Source organism: Delphinus delphis, chromosome 12 (assembly GCF_949987515.2).
Source record: "Delphinus delphis chromosome 12, mDelDel1.2, whole genome shotgun sequence".
NCBI classification, from domain to species: Eukaryota; Metazoa; Chordata; class Mammalia; order Artiodactyla; family Delphinidae; genus Delphinus; species Delphinus delphis.
Genome location: NC_082694.2, coordinates 67839498 through 67858845, shown reverse-complemented (window position 1 = coordinate 67858845; position 19348 = coordinate 67839498). Strand labels below are relative to the sequence as shown.

Here is a 19348-nt window from a genome sequence, read left to right as displayed (position 1 = left end):
CAACAATACTTTCTCCCCGAACGTTATTTGGAAATATCATCCTAATATTCTAGGATATTAGGATTTCTGTTTTAAAGGTTTTTTTTAAAAAAGATCAATAAAGGAATGCATAATTCAGCAACTGATGCTTCTACTGTAGTCTCAAACTCTTTGGCATGGGATACCAATGTTACACGTAAGGGGCTAGATCAAAAATTCAATTTTTGGCTATTTGAATTTTAAATTAAAATTTATAAGAACTCAAGAAGTTTGAAACTTTAAAACAAGCTAAATGATAAAAAGACAGTTATTCATTGATGTGATCCTTTATCATAAACGATATATAATGAAGAATTCAACTATTTTTGTGTCTGCAAGTCAGATGCTATCAAGCAAACTGCCACGTATGGATTGATAAGTTTTTACATTTTTAACTCAAAGACAAATAGGAAGATTCAGTAAGTTTCATTTTTCCAAATGTTCTCAGAAAGAATGATCAGAAGCACCCTCCAGTTATGACACAGGTGGATAATCCATTTACCCCCAACGAACCACCTGTGTGTGCTGTGAGGTAGTAATGTGACCTTCTATGGTGATGACACCCTCAACAGAGAAGTGTCCCCTCTTCACATGAAGAGTGTGAACAACAAGAAGGGACAGAGAGTTACCTTTCATTACTTCATCAACTATTGGTGTTTTCATAGGATTTCAAATGCCTGACTCCAATTTTACAACAATAAAAATACCAATATTTATTCTGGAAGGGGATTTTATGTTCCAAGCAGCAGATATTAACAACTTCCAACACAATCTCTAGGAATTATTCACAGTTCTGAACCGTGCTTTAGAAAAACATTTCCAGCAGTCTGTGCAGGATTTATTCCTATTCCATCATTGGTAATAACTGCACCTGTTGCTGCAGGAACTTTAAATTCTGCTGCTGCAAACTTTAAGACTGCTGTAAAAGGTGTACTTTCGGGAACACTGAGTACTTTGTACGGCAGCTGCGGGTCCGACGTCAGTGTGATCTTAAAGGAAACCTTCGACATGGTGCAGCCGGTCTGGACAGAAACCCCACGCTAACCTAGGCATTTATTTTGTGATCATTTTATCTTGAAGCATACACCAGAGAGTTTCCTTAAGAGACAATGTTCCACTGAGAGAGAGAGAGAGACAGAGACAGAGACAGAGACAGAGACAGAGACAGAGAGACAGAGAGAGACAGAGAGAGACAGAGAGTTGGGGGTGTCAGAACTGGAGAAAGGGGGAGGGTTTTGGCCAAGGGCAGGGGAAGAGGTATTTGGTTATACCTGGCTTTATAATTTGGGGGGCTAAAATGACTGAGGACGTGCCTTATGGCTTAGCTGATCACTCTGGTGCTTGATTATTCTCTCACGTGTGTATTGAAATGAAACCAAAAGTAAATCCTAAGCAAAATTCTTGGCCCTGCCTAGGTGTATGCCAGGTCTGGCTCTGTACTGACAGGGGTGGCCTCCTACTGATGCATGTGTCCTTGTCTGGTTTCTCAGTATCCTTGAATTAAGCTGACTACAAAAGTCTATGACATTTGATATACAGAATGGCTGCCCTCAAGGTATATCTAGTAAAATTTAGAACTTACTGCCATTTAAGACTATTAAAGACTTGATTAAGAGGAATCATATTCATGGAAGGACAGCCTGATGAATGTTGATTCATTCATTTATAAGTTATCCTGGATTAGTCAAGGCAGCAAAGAGCTATATATCACTATCACAACCTTCACACTTTGCTACCTAAACCTATTCACTTTCACACCATATTGGCTACTGGCTAATATCAAGAAGCATATAAAACATCCCTATGAAAGTCTGTGCTGTGTTTACTAAAAGGAATCATGAGGCTGCTGTTCACTGTGTTCCAAAGTGCCTTCTTTGAGGACACTCCATAGGGACATCTTTCTGATCTCAGCACAGTGATAGTTGGGCTCCTCTGAGCACTAGTCTGGCCCAGGTATTTCCTGTCAGTAAGTACAAATAAAATCATGATTTTATTAAGACCCTAAATCATGATTCCCCAAGTCCTTTACAATCAGAAAGTCCAATTTCCCTCCACAGACAGTTCTGGAATTACCCAAGGATATTAACATGCATGTTATGCCTCCCGAAGCCCAGTGGTATGCTGGTAAATGTTTAACAACCAGCTTTCTGGTGGAAAAAGCTGATAGATTTGTAACATGTGCTAATTTCCTTGGTGTAAATACTGCTCTCACTATGGCCAATATAATATCACTGAAGGTAGAGTTAGAAAGAGATGCATAGCAGCATTTCATTATATAGTATTTCCACCATACAGATACAGTACATGTTAACAACCTTTAGACTATACATAATAGTAAAATGTAGCAACATAAATAGAATGTGATGAATCTTGAGCAATAATTACCTTTGTTTTTGTTATATTTATTTGTAAGTCTATATAATTTACTTTTTAAATAATGACTCTGTTTAACAACTGGCTTGCAAAATTCTCTGAAAGTTTAACAACTGGCTCTCATGAGCCAGTGTAAGCTGGCTCCCACACACCACTATCTAAAGCCACACTGGGTTGGGAGTCTAGCTAATAGTTTGCCCTCTAGTCTCTTGGATTAACAATCCTGGTCTCATCAGGAGCGGGACCTTAGCCTGATCCTTTTCCTAAGTCTTGCCACATGTCCAGAAAGAGAGGGAGGCAGTTTCCTACATGCAATCAGAACCACTCCCTGCCAGTCCTCTGCTCTAAAGTCTCCTGGTCTCCAGGCTCAGGTGCTCTACAGAGCTGCTGCCCACCACACATTGCTCCTACACCAATGGCAGCCTTCTCGTGTCCTGCTTCCAAGCTGCTGACTTCCCTAACTGACAACCCCCATTCTGCCCATGGACCACTGCTCACACTCAGGCCAAGAACTTCCTGAGAGTCAGTATCTGTCAAGTGAGGCTTCTGTCTCTTTGGTACCCGCCTACCCTTGAACCTCATCGTGGCTCTGACTGCCTCTATTGCTGCTGCTGCCTGCAGCACTGTCTCCTCTGACCTCTGGATCTCCACCTCTTACCTCTTCCTCTGCCCTCAACCGCTTATCCACATTTTAAGGTCTAAATAAACTTTGAAAACTGAGATTCACATAAATGTGACACGAAAACTCACATAACCAAGTAGGATGAAATGGAAGTGAAGAATGATCCCCATTTTACAAAATGGGTATACATCTATCTATCTATTCCCTGCTTTTAGAAAGTTCACTGTATGCAACTTTGCTTTTATGAAAGACCTACGTGAGTATCTTTTTCCGCTAACCAAAAGAAATCCAAAGAGGATTTTCACTGTTACAAAAAAAGGCGAAAAGTAAAAATAGTGATTAGCGTTAGTTCTGCAGCAAGCCATTACAGAGGAAATGCACACATCAAGCACCGCCAAGTTCCTTCTCTAGGAACTGTACTCAGCATCTCAGCATCAGGCTGCCATAACTTTGAACTGTGTCTGTGAGCATCTGTGCTTTATCTCGATTTATTTTGTGCACCTGTTAGCAAGATGTGTCCTAGGGTAATTGCTTCTTTGCTTTATGACATTTCGGCTTACGAAAAGTTTCATAAGAATGCTCTACTTCCTTGGTGTAAATTTATATAGACATATATATGTCTATATAAATAAATATATAATTATATTATATATGATATAAAATATATAAATATATATTCAGAAATAAAACAGAAAAGTGGTTAGCTATGGCTGGTGAAATTATAGGTGATTTTTATATTTTTTCTTTGTTTTCCAATTTCCTTCAATAAATACGTTTTATTCGGGGTGGGGAGGCTGCTTTAACGGCAACTCTGACTTGAACTGATATGAGGCAAAATGCAGTCTTTATTTACCTTACATGACATGGATATTCATATGATTTTCTTTAAAAAAAAAATAATGCTTCAGTTTATAGTGAGCTGCCCCAGAAGCTGCTGGGGTGTTAAGTAATACATAGTATATGCACTAAGCTTCAAAATCTGAAGACGTCTGATTCTGAATTCTTATATAATATTTTTGGAGGGGGATCCCACAGGAAAGTTGGTTGGGCCCCTAGTGATAGAGCTCTTTCATTTTTATAATAGTCCCTTCTTACCCAGGATTCGAAGGCACTAGAAAACCTGGTGGGGTGGGGGTGAAGGGGCATCTCCAGCTGCAGGCAGTACCAGACGGTACTCAGAACCACCCTCTGAGCTCTTCTGACTCCCAGAACTCTGCTGAGACCGGCCTCTCTCTGCCCTCCTCCACTTGGGGTGATTTTCTCTAAGATGCTCACTTTCTCTCTGTTCAATCCAGTTTCCTTTGAGTGTCCCTTGTCCCTTAAATATATCTGAATATATATAAACCCTAATGGAGGACAGGGTTCAAAGTTCTTTCTCACGGGGTTCATGGGCCCCATGAAAATTGGAGGATAAGAAGACACCTTAAGTGTTCTAAACATTCTGTTACTCGTTTAGAGGCTCATGGAAGAGATTTGGGAAAGTGGCATCCAACTCCACAAGCTGGTCTATTCAAGTCTCAGTTCCAGCTCAGCCAGAGCACTTACTCCACTTGCTTCTCATTGGTTGCAACTTTCCTTGGTTGCTAGAAAGCTTAGAATCATATTTGTGACTTATCCCTAGCAAACCATAGGACCTTACACCATGCATTTTACATACAATACTGCTGGTTTTATCTTATCTTCCCCACTCTTGGTTTTCTTTTGTGCTCTTTTTCTCTGTACATATTTTAAATTTATCCTACTTCATGTATTTACGTAAGTTACTTTAAATCCCTTCTTCTGGAATAAAGCAGGGTATAAATAAATGGTCATTAACAAAAGAGTTTGATGAGGATCCATTTCTTCACCTATAAAGGCCCTAAGATGAACTGGTGGCAATAAGAGTCTGTGAAAACTACTCCAGACAGGATCACCATTATAGCTTGTCACCTGTTCTGTGTTCACCACCAATCCACAAGCTAAATCTTGAAATGGACAGAAAGCTAGAAAAAAAGGGATCAGGAAATCCTATCTCTGTAAGTCATCTGAACCATCATAAAGCACTTGATTGGATAATGCTTTTTCCCCAAAAAAGTATGATTTGTGTTCTCGACATTTATGTTGTAACACATGCATATTTAAGCATCTCAGTTCACATACACTGAGAGGGAGTATATCACAATTGTTGAGTGCAGACTCTGGCACTAGGATGCCTGGGTTTGAATCCCAGATCTGCCGTTTACTTGGGGCTAGGTATTTAACCATACTGTGCTTCAATAAATTCCATCTACAAAGTAGAGATAATAATAGTACCTACCTCACAGGGCTGGTGTAAGGATTAAATGAAATATGTACTATAACATTTAAAACAGTGCCAGAGCACATACAGGGATCTCATAAATGTTAGCTATTATTAGTGATATGTGAGTGGGAGAAGCACTGCCTTGAGCTTGAGATAGCATCTTGTTTGTGAGTTTCTGGACAAACACCTGAGGAATGAGTGAAGACTTTTGGTCTGACCACTTCTGAGAACAGGCCAAAAACTCTTGCTTACCCAGATCCTTTGCGTGGCTACTCTTTCCCCTGCTTTTCTAGAGGCCGAATTCTGTGGTGGAAAGAAGAGGTGGGCAACCAACCTTCCTGAGCCTCCGCGTTTCTTTGTCCCTCTCTTCTACATACCAGATACAGTGGGAGCTGCAGGCACAAAGATAAATTGGGTTTACCGTGTAGGAGCTCACGGTCGAGTGCAGGAGATAAATGCAAAAACAATTACAAGGTAGGATGATTAAGCAATATATAATGAAGGTATTTTTCTTGTTCAAAATGCACTGTGGAAAAGCAGTATCCACAGAATGGAAGATGTAAGATATGTGAAAGCGCTCTATAGAAGGCAGACAACGGTACCCATGTAAAATATTATTACTGCTGACCCTCCCAGGGCCCACTTTAACTTATTTCATCCAGGGACACTTGGGCAACCAACCTTGTGGAACCGTAAGGTATGAAACCCCTTACGTGCAACGTCAAACTGCTCCAGCAGAGTAACCCCTTCTTGCTTTGCAAACGTGTAAACCCAGTTTCAAACATGGGTAACGCAGTCCGCGTTTCCCGCTTACCAGGAACGAGGAACTACTTGCAAAACCAGGGACTGAAACCAAGAAAACAAAAGCAAGGCGGAAAGAGCACAACCACATCTGCTGAGCGCCCTGGACCCGGGAAGCTGGGAAGCGGGAAGGTCAGCGCTGCCTACGCGCGCTCTGCGTAACGGGAGCTTCCCCGGCGCAGCAAACCCTGAGAGCCTCAGGGGCGCCACCTGCGCAGCCGCGAAGATTCGGCGCAGTGGAAGTAGCGAGAGAGGCCGCCGCACCTGCGCGAAGGCAGTGGCGCGGCGGCGGCGGCGGGAGAACCGAGTCCAGTGCGATTGCGCGGAGGCCGCGGGCGAGGTGGGGCCGCGAGCGAGTGCGCCGTGCGCCTGCGCGGAGGGCTGCGTGGCGCGGTGGCGGGGAAGGGCGGTGTGAAGTGAGTGGCGCTGCGGGAGGGGCCGTCGGCGGCGCTGGTGAGCTTTGCGGAGTTGGGCGGTGCCGAGGAGGAAGAGGAGGTGGGGGCTGGGTCTGACGCGGCCCGGTTTTTGGGGGCTCCACTTGTTTATTTTTTTTCTCGTGGGTGCCTCCGAGTGTGTGCGCGCTCCACTGCTTGGTGGGAAGGGGGTGGGGGGAGGGCCCGGGGGAAGGGGGAGTTGGAACCGGGGTCGAAACGCCGCGTGACTTCTAGGTGAGGGAACGCCGAGCGGTCGCCGCAGCGTCCGCCGTCGAGAAGCCCTTGTTCCCGCTGCTGGGAAGAAGCGTCTGGTGCCGACAAGATGGCGGACGGGGAGCTGAACGTGGATAGTCTCATCACCCGACTGCTGGAGGGTGAGTCGGGGCCCGGCCGGCCGCGTGGAGGGGGCGCCTCCCTTAGCCTTCCTTGTTCCTCCGCCGCCGGAGCCCGAGGGGACCCCCCACTTCCCGCCCCGAGGCGGCCCCCGAGGAGGGGGCAAAGAAGCTGGTGGGCCGGGGGGAGCGGCCTCCGGGAACACGGCCGAGGGGAGGCCGGGCGTCAGGGGCTGTCCCCGCAGGCAAGTAGTGCCCCAGCGGACCTTCGGGGACCCGCACGGCGGCGCGCCGGCGGGGGTGCCGGGTGACCCTTCGCGAGGAGGGTGCCGGGATGCGTGCTCCGGGGCATTGTACACCCGTGGGACGTGTATTTCTTCTCTGTTCTCTTTGTGCCTTGCCCTTGGATGCCTTCGCTTCTTGTTACCGGAGTGAATTTTTAAAAATTTTCTCCTTGAGTCGACTGATCTGTTCGGCATTTTTACATGATGCTACAGGACAAACTCTATTCAAGGAGAAGATAACGTGAGCGGGAGTTGAGTCCCGCCCATGTATTATTTAGCTTTAAAGCATAGTAAGCCAAAAGTCTTTGACCGAGCTGAAGATGCACGCAAGAAAAATGTAGACACGTTTGCTGAAGGGATTGGTTTTCGGGTTTGAGAATTTTAGCAGGTTTGAGCAGGATTTAATTTCTGCACAAACTTAGGAAAGGTCGATTGTAAAGCCTCTCTTGTGTTTAAAAGATATTTACAGGTCTTAGCAGCTTTTGAAGTTTCTGGGCCCTTCTGTTCGTAATTGGATAGTTTTATGTGAGGGTCGGGGATTGAGGGAAAGGGAAGAGATGGAGAGGCCAGGGTATTATTCAAAGTCAGTCGCTGCCTTCTGCCAGTGAATCCCTTTACCCTAAAATTTGCGTCATCACTAGCTGCTTTGTGAGTGTGTAGGAAAGAAACTACGCCATTTAAAAAAATAAATTATTGTTCTCTCTGTCAGAAGCCGTGGAAGGATTACATATCCATTGTTACTGGCTTTCAAATTTCCTGAAGATAATTGTTTGCCACCGTGAAACAATGTGTACTTACATTTGGAAAATCATCGCAGAAGAAGATTGTGTGATTGGGGGGCGGAAGGGAGGGCGCTAGTTCCTTTTTTCAGCCAAAGTGTCGGTGTTTTATCAGTTCTCTGTGTACCCGTTGTGTAACAAACTACAGTATACTTGCTCCAGATGTGAAAGCCTTCCAGCAGTCTAAGACTGAGTCTCTTAAGACTGAGGAAGAAGCAAAGTTTCACCAGGAACTCTTGTTTGCCTTTTCCTTTACTATCAAGTTATTCTTGGGAGGCCCCCTGGTGCCTGCAGTCAGTGTTCACACAGATGTGAACATCTTACTGGGTCTGTGAGACATTTGCTTTGAAAAAGTGTATGTATTGTAGTTACGCATTGTTATAAGAGGGAAGTGTAGCTATTTAAAAATTTTAATATCTTGTTAACTTTGGGGGAAGTTTATGCTCACCATGAACTTGGCTTGTAAACGTAAATATTTAAAAATCTGATGCTTGTATCTCAACTTCTTTATTTTTATCTTACATAAACTTACATATTTATATACTGTATAGGCATAAAACACAGCAGACTTATGTGTTTTTAAATCTTTGATATGGGATCTTTTAAGTCAGATGCACCCTTTTAAGATTATAGATAATTAAGAAACTTCACTAGTGGATTGTTCAAGGTTGTTAAGAGAAAAGATACGGTGAGGAAAATAGGCTAAGTGATTCTGTTTGTTTCTGTGAATTCAGATTACATACGTGTTGGGTTCTGGTTTTGGGTGATCATTTTCCAGACGTTTTCCCCTTTTAAATTAGCAAGCATTTATTGACCTGCTTTGTGCCAGTCACCAGGAATCCAAAAATAAGACACAGTCTCTTCACTCAGGGAACTCCCAGTCTAAACAAGTGACTTTCAGGCTTTTTCAGCCTGCTCTCTGACAGTAAAGAGTACCATTACTTGCTTCTTAATCCCGGGAAGTATGTTTAGTTTTGACCGTGCCTCCCTGGGATTCTTAAATTCTCCTCTTCTCCTTCCCTTTTCCAAAATCTAGACCTGTCCAAAGACATCCTAACAGACTTGGATTTTCTAATAAATAATTGTTTTTAATCTTCAAATAAGAATTCTTTTGTCTGCCTTGATTTTCAGTGATGTTACATGCTAATTATTAACTCAAATTCAAGTAAAGCTGCTTAGCAGAATAGCTATAGTTAGGTTTTTTTGCTTGTTTGTTTTCAGTATTAAATGAAAGTATTGTACAAGGGAGGGGAAATCAGCAGGACTTGATCTCATTTTAAAATGTTGACTGTAGTTCCATAACATATTCTTGATTTTTTTATTACATCAGATTGCTAGTCAGCTATAACCCTTTTAGTAACTTTTATTACCAATCAGCTATAACACTTTTAGTAATTTTATGAGTTTCTTTGTGTTTTTTAGGTGGCCAAATGATGTTCACTTCCAAAGTGCCTTTTACGTTTAAATTTTTTGTTATTATTTAATGCAAAACAGTATACTGATTTATTGTTTGGATAGTGCATGTTCCTTCAGTATATTTCTTTCTTTTTTTTTTTTGGTACGCGGGCCTCTCACTGTTGTGGCCTCTCCCGTTGCGGAGCACAGGCTCCGGATGCGCAGGCTCAGTGGCCATGGCACACGGGCCCAGCCGCTCCGCGGCATGTGGGATCTTCCCGGACCGGGGCACAAACCCGTGTCCCCTGCATCGGCAGGCGGACTCTCAACCACTGCGCCACCAGGGAAGTGCCAGTATATTTTCTTGAGTTAAGTTTTACTTAACCACAAAGCCAAAGATGCCTACCACTCTTTAGTGATCCTGCTACCACATTCTTGTTGAAATTGAAGCTAGTTCCTATGGGTATCCTGGAAAATCCAGTAAAAGCTTTTTACTTTGATCAGCAGTTCCAAAAGGAGTTAGGATGGCAGTGGGAGTATAGAGAAATCACCTGGGAGCTTTATTCAGACTATAAATGTTGAATTTATTTTGGAGGACTTGAAAAAGGTTGAGTAGAATCTGCTTGTTTGCGAAGAGGGTTGTGTGGGAAACTGCTTCCGGATGGTTGAGATTGTGCCAGCTCTGTTCCCAACAGTTTTATTGAGATACAATTCACTTACCATACAGTTTCACCTATTCGAAGTGTATAATTGAGTGGTTTTTTAGTTGTGCAACCATCAGTCACCACAATCAACGTTAGAAAGTTTTCACCACCACCACCCTCAAACACAGCCCTGTTTTCACTAGCCAACAAATCCCTTTTCCCTTCACCACTCCTCCCATTACTTGGCTACCCCGATATACTTTCTGTCTATAGATTTTGCCTGTTCTGGACATTTCATCTGAATGAAATCATACATTATGTGGTCTCTTGTGATTGGCTTCTTTTAACGTTTTGAAAGTTTATCTATGTTGTAGCATGTGTCAGTATTTCATTCCTTTTATGGCCGAATAATATTTCATTGCATGAATATACCACATTTCATTTGTCCATTTATCACTTGATGGACATTTGAGTTGTTTCCCCTTTTTGGCTGTTGTGCATAATACTGCTATGAATGTTCATGTATAAGTGTTTGTGTGGGCATATGTTTTCATTTCCCTTGGGTATATAGCTGGGAGTGAAATTGCTAGGTCAAATGGTAACTCTGTTTAACTTTTTGAGGAACTGTTAGACTGGTTAAAGCCTCTTTTCTGATTAAATTGTTTAATTATGACCCAGCAGTCTAAAGATTAGGCAGTTTGAAGGAAGTGCTAGTTGATATCGGCAACCTCAACTTCTGCAGGGATAGTGTTGTTGTGTAGACCCAAGGCCAGGTCTGTTAAAAAAGAGCAGGTTGAGGAATAGGGGAGATGGTCTTAGGGATACTTTCTCTCTTCTCTTGCTTCTTTTTAGATGAGAAGCTAGAGAAGGCATAAAGATGCTACATTGTTCAGAGATTCAGGGATTAGGTTGGTTGCTTGGTTTTCTTGTCAGTTCCAGCAGGTGAGGGAAATTTTGACAGTTTGAAGAAGTAGTCCAGAGTATTTTTATTTTATTTGAAAATACAGAGCTGGAGCTTTTCTGGTAAATGTCTAAACCAAGATTAGGATTTATTGGGATTTAGAAATCTATTTACATTTGAGTCTAGAGACAGGATTATATTAAGATTTAGGATTAGTGAGATAAAGATAGTAAATTTTATCAAGTAGGTTTTTTGCATCTGAAGTCTTATTATCCACATTTATCTTTTAACAGAGTATCCATTCCAGTAGTATACGTTCTCAAACAACTCTTAACAGGTAAAATAACGTCAGTGTTAAGAATGTCAAGATATTTAGAAATAATTAAAGTTTCAGAAACAACCTTGATCCTGGAAATCTTGGGCTATAGGGATGCAAGAAGAAATGGTTTGTAAATGTCAGTAGGCTTAGCAGTGGTGTGGTGGTGGAGGATAGGGATTCCCAGTTTAATCTTCTAGGATTTAATTTTGAGTGAATACAAATTTATACCCTCAGGCAGCGATCACTGCTCCTCTAGCAGCTGTAAGTAGCCATTTCAAGGCTTATTCTTTCTGGGAAAATAGGGGATCAGTGAAGATAGGAAGCAGAAAGATATTAAGGTTACAACTCATCTTTCTTTTTGTAAACCCTCCATCTTCCCCCAAGATTGAATATGATTACCTTTGAAGTCTTGGTTATTGGTAGGTGAAATGTAGTTTTTTTTTTTTTACACCTCATTCTCTGAAATACACTGTACCTCAGAGATTTTCCATCTTTAAAGATAAAATGAAAATGCTTTAATAGAAATTGTCTTTATTCCACAATTAGAAGTAGGGGACTAAAAATGCAGAAACTCATTCTGAAGTTAAGTAAGTACAAATAACTAGTTGCCAGTCTTTTCCTAGTTTAATGGAGGAATTCAGTTCCTGGTCTAGGTGGGTACTTGTCATGCAGTAGAAAAAGTAGTAAAAGGACAGGGACAATTGTCCTTTAATCTGCCTACCCACTATTCACGTGTATAGCAAAGTGATTTATGAGGACATACATAACCTTCCTAATAGTCACTGACCTCAGGGCTCTCCCTTCCCAAATTTACCCACATCTGTGCAAAGACAAATTGAGGTATTTATGTTACATGCGCGATCTGGTGGGAATGTTGCCTTTGGGTCTTGATATATGCTGGCACTGTGTAATTTGGAGGTTTTGACACAGTTTATTTCCCCATAAAGGAATTTAATCCTTAGAATGTTCATCAGACTATGCCTGAGTTCCCATCTAGTCAATTTCCAAACTATTGATCAAAACATTTTCTTGCTTTGAGTGCTTGTCTAACACCATTTTAACTTTTCCCTTAATCCTACCTACTATTTTCAAGATTTAGAGAAATCAAAAGTTACTTTTCATGGGCTTCCCTGGTGGCGCAGTGGTTGAGAGTCCGCCTGCCGATGCAGGGGGCACGGGTTCGTGCCCCGGTCCGGGAGGATCCCACATGCTGCGCAGTGGCTGGGCCCGTGAGCCATGGCCACTGGGCCTGCGTGTCCGGAGCCTGTGCTGCGCAACGGGAGAGGCCACAACAGTGAGAGGCCCGCGTAATGCAAAAAAAAAAAAAAGTTACTTTTCATATTTAAGGACATCTATTATATAGCTTTCTCTAATATTTAGCAGTTATTATGGCTCTTTTTTATTTTAAATAGTAAACTGAGAGGCAAACTTTATAGGTACTTGTAGGTTCATCTGTGTTGTTTGAATATGTATCAAATAATTGAGCCAAAGTAGTGAAAGAAAATGACCAGGCTTCTGGAGTGAAAGTGAGAGAAAGATCTAAGTTATATAATGACAGAAAGGAACATATTTTATGAACATCAGACGTTAACTGCAATAGTTATGTGAATCCTGAATGATAACAGATATATACTCAATTAAGTGTTTATTCAAGGTAGTTCAGTAAGTATTGTTATAGTGGGGGACCATGTTTATACTCGCTAAAGGTACAGGTTCTGGATGTATTATAATTTCAGCTCTTCCTCAGTTTCTTCTGCATTTTGAGGATGATAATCGACCTGCTTCATAATGTATCTGTAACAATTAAACTGGTAGAACGCTTAGACCATAATGAAAGCTCAGAAAATGTTAGCTACTGTTATTGTTTAGTATAAACCTGAGTGTAAGGTAATAGAGGGCTTCTTATGCTACTGAGCTCTGGACCCTCCTCAAAGGAAGGCTATTTCTTGTGAGGATCTAACAGATGTGCCCTCCACATTGTTTGTTGCATACAACCACTCATACATAGTATGTATGTATGTATGTATAAAACATTTCTTTCCTATTCCCATTATTCAGAATTTATAATCTGGTTTGACATATTAATGTTGGTCCTGAGGGGGAGAGATATTTTTAGGCAGAATTAAATGGTGAAAGGTGATTTAAGGAGATTCGGTGTATGCTTTCTTTTGGCTAGGGGCTAGAGAGCAATGGATTTCAAACTTTGAATCTTGGGACTACTCTGTACTCATAAAAATAATTGAGGGGCTTCCCTGGTGGCGCAGTGGTTGAGAGTTCGCCTGCCGATTCAGGGGATGCGGGTTCGTGCCCTGGTCCGGGAAGATCCCACATGCCGCGGAGCGGCTGGGCCCGTGGGCCATGGCCGCTGGACCTGCGCGTCCGGAGTCTGTGCTCCGCGGCGGGAGAGACCACAGCAGTGAGAGGCCCATATACCGCAAAAAAATAAATAAATAACTGAGGACAAGAACTTTGATTTGTATGAGTTATTTATCAGTACTGTGTTAGAAATTAAAACTAAGAATTTTTAAATATTCTTTAAAAAAATATTCTTTAATTCATGTAAAATAACGATAATAACCTATTCATTTTACATAATCAGAGTTTGTTTTCTACAACAAAAATAATAGTGATAAGCACATGTCTTTAATGTCTGGTTTTGTAGAAGACAGAATTCTCATATCTGCTTTGCTTCAGTTTGTTTTGATACATTGTTTTGGTTGAAGTATATGAAGAAAATCTGTACTTTTACAGATACAAAGTTGTAAAAGGAAAGAGTATTTCAATAGCCTTTTTAGATAATGGTGGATATTCTTTAACATTATACCAGAAATCGACAAGTGATAATTTCTTAAAGGTTAGTTGTAATGTAGAATCTGAAATATTGTTCTCTTACATTAAAATCCATTTATCTATCTTGCATTTTAAATGGATCTTACAAATGACTTTGTAACATGCATTGGTCGTTTTGAAAATACTGGTTAAGCTGATTTATGCAGATGTTCAAATGTTGACACATTTTATACAACATCAAAAAATTCACATTTGTTAATATTACAGCAAGGTATCAGAAGAGTCCTTAAGTATGAAGAAGCTGTCAAATTCATGGTGTTGGATACAGGGTTTCCAAAATTTTAATTTTCACTAGCAACAAATACTGTCAGTTGTTTTCTTTGAAGTGACAGGCTCACTTTGTTCATTTTCAAGAGTATCTGTTAAATATCTTAAGTGTGAATAACCATAGTTTGTCACTTGTGCTTTCCAGTAAAAGAGATGGTCTGTGAAAGTAGCTATATCAGCTTGGAACTAAAACAGTCATACAAGTGCTCTTTTTGAAGACAACCATTGTACTTTGATATGCAACAGAAATGCTTCATGGATACTTTCATTTCATCATGCAGAATATTAAAAAGATGTATACTTGTTGGTGGCGATGTAAGAAAATTGATTGTTTTTACTGCTTAATCAAGGGCAAGGGCATTTTTAATTGAAACTGGACCTTTTTTGTTTCGCTGTGTGTGGCAATTTAGTGCCTCTGATTTGGTTTCTGCTGAGGTGTCGGTGTTTTAATCACCATTGCTTTTGCACCATGCAGATGTCAACACAGTGAAAAAGGGGATCACACTCGTGAGAACCACAGGACTAGGGTGCTCCCTTCTTCTGTTCCTGAAATGTCTAGTCCTCCCCTGTATCTGTTAATTTTCTTCTTCACTCTTTTTTCATTATCTATTTGTTTACTAGTTTACCTGGAATGATTTTTTTAACTTACGGCAATACACAGACCCCTCTGAAAAATCATGAAAGCCCCGGACTTCTCAGAAAAGTATACATGTGTATGTGCATACACAGTATTACAGTTTGGGTTTTTATACAGAGCTCCTGAAGGCCATCTGTAGGCTCAAATCACATGAAGCAGGCAAACTTAAGATACATTGAAATTATGGCAGTGGCTTAATTCTTTCATTTAAACCCAAAATTCCCCATTCTAGCCAACTGTAAAAATTTTACTTTTTTTTCTTCTTTGTGGCTTAAAGTAGACTCATACTAAATATGGAGAAATTGCTGTTTCATCTTAGAAAAAAAATTTAGGAAATCTGGATTTATGTTAACTTTGCTGTTGATTAGTATGTAACCTTGAGTGAATCTTTTTGGTAGGGTAGAGGTTAAAATGTTAAAGGTTAATGAAGATTACTAAGATTTCATGTGGCAGATGTAATAGTGGAATTAGGTGTTTTTTTCTCCTTGTCATTCTTTCTGTTTTAGAGAAGACAGTTATTAGTAAGAACTTGCTGGAGAAAATAGCAGATGGTTATTGACAGATAAAATTTAGTGTATACACAACACAGACATATATGACACACACCATTTGTAATTTAAAAAACAAACCTGCATTGAAAAGGTTTTTACATGAATATGAAATTTGAAAAATAATGATGGAGTATAAATTTTTGTAATCATGAGAAGAAGGGACTTCTTTTGGGGGAAGAGAACATTTTGCTTAATTGAGGTTCAAAGTTAGTGTTCTGTATCATCGAAATCAACTGGAAGTGTTCATCTGTTAATGCTGATCTATAATGAGATTCTATGTATTTCATCTTGGAAGGTGTCTTAACACAGATAGGTAGGTACTACTGAAACTTATCAATCCAAAAGCATGTGGTTTTAGTTAAGTGATTTTAGTCATCACTTGGAAGGTATTTATAGAATTCTATTAGTTCTCTCTTAATATTTGCCTTTTATCATGTGATAACATTGCACATTAGTCAATTCCAGTGAGAGGTTAGGTGGAAGCTCCTCACCTGCACAATTAAATGGATTTTGACTTATTTTGCACTAACACTGAGGTCTAAAGAATGCCGTAAGAACTGTGGTTTGAGCTTAGAAAATAGTGTCCAGTGCAAATCTGTGAGGGAATGGAGATCTCACTTGTTTTAACATTTGACAGCCCTGGAACTGTGTAAAGCAACCTGACATTTGCTTGTGATTACAAGCAACATTAGTTGTCAGAGTGACTTAGCATAGTGTATGTTTCACACATAAGTATTTTTTCACATTTTAATTTTAGGTTGAATTATTAAGAAACATTATCAGGTTTGCAGCAAGATCTAATTTATAAAACCTACTCAGTGCTCGATAGTAGTGATTGAGGGTGATTCTCATTCAGAAAAATGTCGATATTGGCCCTCAGCTCAAAAAAGTCACAATAAAACTTTATCACTATTAAACCACTGAACTGCTGTGTGGTAGGGCAAGTCAGGATATTCAGCTTTTGTTTCTGACAAACATTTGTGTAACTGACAATGGTTAAGTTCATGAGAGCTAATGAAATACACCATTGATACCACTGGTTCAATATTTTTCCACTGAGTGATTGCACCATAAGCTTTAAACACCTTCAGTTTTCACAAGCTTTATTAAATTGTCCAACTAAGTCTTTTCCTGCTCCATGAGTATTTTTACCTCCATCATGTTTTGGGTTTGTTTCTTTAGCTTCTTTGAAAGTATTCTTTTTATTTATTTTATTTATTTTTGGCTGCGTTGGGTCTTCGTTGCTGCGCACGGGCTTTCTCTAGTTGCAGAGAGCGGGGGCTACTCTTCACTGTGGTGCGCGGGCTTCAGTAGTTGTGGCTCGCGGGCTCTAGAGCGCAGGCTCAGTAGCTGTGGCGCACGGGCTTAGTTGCTCCGCGGCCTGTGGGGTCTTCCCAGACCAGGGCTCGAACCCGTGTCTCCTGCATTGGCAGGCAGATTCTTAACCACTGTGCCACCAAGGAAGTCCCTTCGGAAGTATTCTTGCCTGTGGTTGTCCCACACAGACTGTTCATAGAGGCTAACTTTTCAGTCATTTCAAATTCAGCATTGGCTCCTCAAGTGAGCAAAAGCTAAGTATTGGCAATATCTGTGAACTCATCAAGAGCCAAGGAAACCACTCAAAATCATTTTTGTTTTTTTAACTGATTATCGACGTTGCTTTCAGTGTCCTCAACCCTTCAAGAACTGTCTTTACGGAAGGACTAATAAATATATAGTCTTAAACAAGTTTATAGTCTCAGGACATACTTCTCTGGCTTTTCCAAACAAATATGATTTAATTAACTCACCATTAGTAAATGGCTTTCCTCACTTTCTAATACATGAACCAGTTGGAAGCTTACTTTCATTGCAGCCTCATTTTTATTTTTGTGAAGAAATTCTGCTGTGATGAGATTCCATTTACAATTTAAAAAAATTTTTTTGATTGTTACTTTCCTATGAGATAGGAATGTTGTGAAGAAGTGCTTAGTTTCCTAATGTGAACATATATTTTATTCTTTTAGCACAGCTATAATGTCATAAATACAATGCCTAGTCATCTAATTCAGTAACAAAATAATCCACACTCCACTGGGCCTTAGACATTCATATTTCAGTTTTCTTCCTTTGACATGATGAGTATGCACTGGTAATAAAAGTAAAATAAAATGTTGCAGCACAGCAGTAAGTAGATGCTGAAGACACTGTTGAGTTATAACTGCATCTCTGCAATTTCTAGTACCCTGGGAAGCAGTGCGAAGCCATGAGGGTGCCCCATGTGGTCTCTATGGCAACTACTCAACTCTGCCATGGTATCGTGAAAGTACCCATAGGTAATACGTAAATGAATGAGAGTGGTTTTGTTCCAGTAAAGCTTTACTTATGGACGCTGACATTTGAATTTGATATAATTTTTATGTGTCACAGAGTATTGTTCTTCCCCCGCCTCCCCCTCCAACTATTTTTAAAAGTATGAAAGTTACTCTTAACTCACAGGTCACACAGAAACAGGGATTGGACCAAATTTGACCCTCAGGCCTTAGTGTTTTCCCCCTTTTCTGGTGTAAACATGGTTGTGCAGAAAGATTATTTTATCAGGAACCAGGAGACCTTGATGCTTCTACCTAAGTTGAATGACTCATTTGCTGAGATAACATATGGGGTTAAGGCCAGTAGTGTCTAGTCCTTGGCAAGGTGTTCCTCAAAATTCTTCACGTAAGCGTCTGAATTTCTAGTGTGTGCCCAATGATCATATTTTGTGTACTTCTCTGTTTTCACTTGAGCAGCCACTCCACTGTTGAAGAGCAACCAACACAGGAAATTTTTGAGGGTTTTGATCTTTAAGAAAAGGAAAGCACCAGTGTGTTCAACAGTCACTCCTGGAGGCATAGGGGAATAGACTCCAAATAAAAAGTGGCAGTCTTACTGGACTAAAGAGGAGAGGTGGAAGTCTGGGGCAACTAAAGCAGTTGAAACTTAAGTCTAAAAGAGGAGAGAATCACATAGACTCTAACCTCAAAATCTGCAGTCAGGTCCCCCTAAGCTCATTGATTTTTAAGATACACACGTGCAAGGGAAGATTCTAAGTAAACCAGAAGAAAACAGTGTCTGGGAAGCTAAGGATATGAGCAGAGATTCCAGCATCCCCCACAGTACCAGCATGGCACAAGTTGAAGTTCAGTCTTTATGAAGTGAGAGAGGCCATATTATACCCTGAGTTTTTCATTGAGACCCCCATCATGGCCACTCTCCAAGATTGAGGGCAAAATGAAGTAGACCAGCCCTCAAGAAGATGTGGGTGAGGGGCTTCCCTGGTGGCACAGTGGTTAAGAATCTGCCTGCCAATGCAGGGGACACAGGTTCGAGTCCTGGTCCGGGAAGATCCCACGTGCCGTGGAGCAACTAAGACTGTGTGCCACAACTACTGAAGCCCACGTGCCTAAAGCCCATGCTCTGCAACAAGAGAAGCCACCGCAATGAGAAGCCCGCACACCGCAACAAAGAGTAGCCACTGCTCACCGCAACTAGAGAAAGCCTGTGTGCCGCAATGAAGACCCAACACAGTCAAAAAAAGAAAAGAAAAGAAAATGTGGGTGAGTCCTTGGTACTCTGCTGCTAAAGGAAACAGCCCTCCATGGAGGAAGATGTCATATAGAAATTGTACAGTTTTTCATCCATAATCAAATATTTCATTCAGTGAAATACTACAGGAATGCTAACAGGATTAATGGACCAAAATATCAAGAGGAGAAAAAGGTATAAATCCACAGAATTCACATATTAGAGTTATCACACAGACTTGAAGATAACTGATTTAATATGCTCAAGGTAAAGAGGAAAAGAAAAATTTTATCAGACCTGGAAACTGTACAACTAAA

General features: G+C 40.8%; 2 protein-coding genes across 4 annotated transcripts in view; one reads left to right on the top strand and one right to left on the bottom strand.

Moving 5' to 3' along the window:
* Window positions 1–656: 656 nt before the first annotated feature.
* LOC132435479 (ubiquitin-fold modifier 1) lies at window positions 657–1040 on the bottom strand. Its single transcript, XM_060027603.1, has one exon. The coding sequence runs from the start codon at window positions 1026–1028 to the stop codon at window positions 804–806; it is 225 nt and encodes a 74-aa protein (XP_059883586.1). The 5' UTR covers window positions 1029–1040; the 3' UTR covers window positions 657–803.
* Window positions 1041–6465: 5425 nt separating this feature from the next.
* Window positions 6466–19348, top strand: part of PPP1CB (protein phosphatase 1 catalytic subunit beta) — a 37595-nt gene continuing 24712 nt past the window's right edge. Inside the window, exons 1-2 of one of the 3 annotated variants that reach the window (XM_060026889.1) lie at window positions 6466–6548; window positions 6764–6903. In XM_060026889.1, the coding sequence (XP_059882872.1) occupies window positions 6852–6903 (52 nt within the window). In that variant the 5' untranslated portion in view covers window positions 6466–6548; window positions 6764–6851. Of the gene's footprint in view, window positions 6591–6708; window positions 6904–19348 lie in introns of those variants that run through there. The other 2 variants (XM_060026890.1, XM_060026886.1) reach the window with 2 other exon arrangements.

Bases quoted from the DNA above. Each gene is read 5' to 3' on its own strand.
- LOC132435479 (XM_060027603.1), bottom strand. From the start codon at position 1,028: ATGTCGAAGGTTTCCTTTAAGATCACACTGACGTCGGACCCGCAGCTG.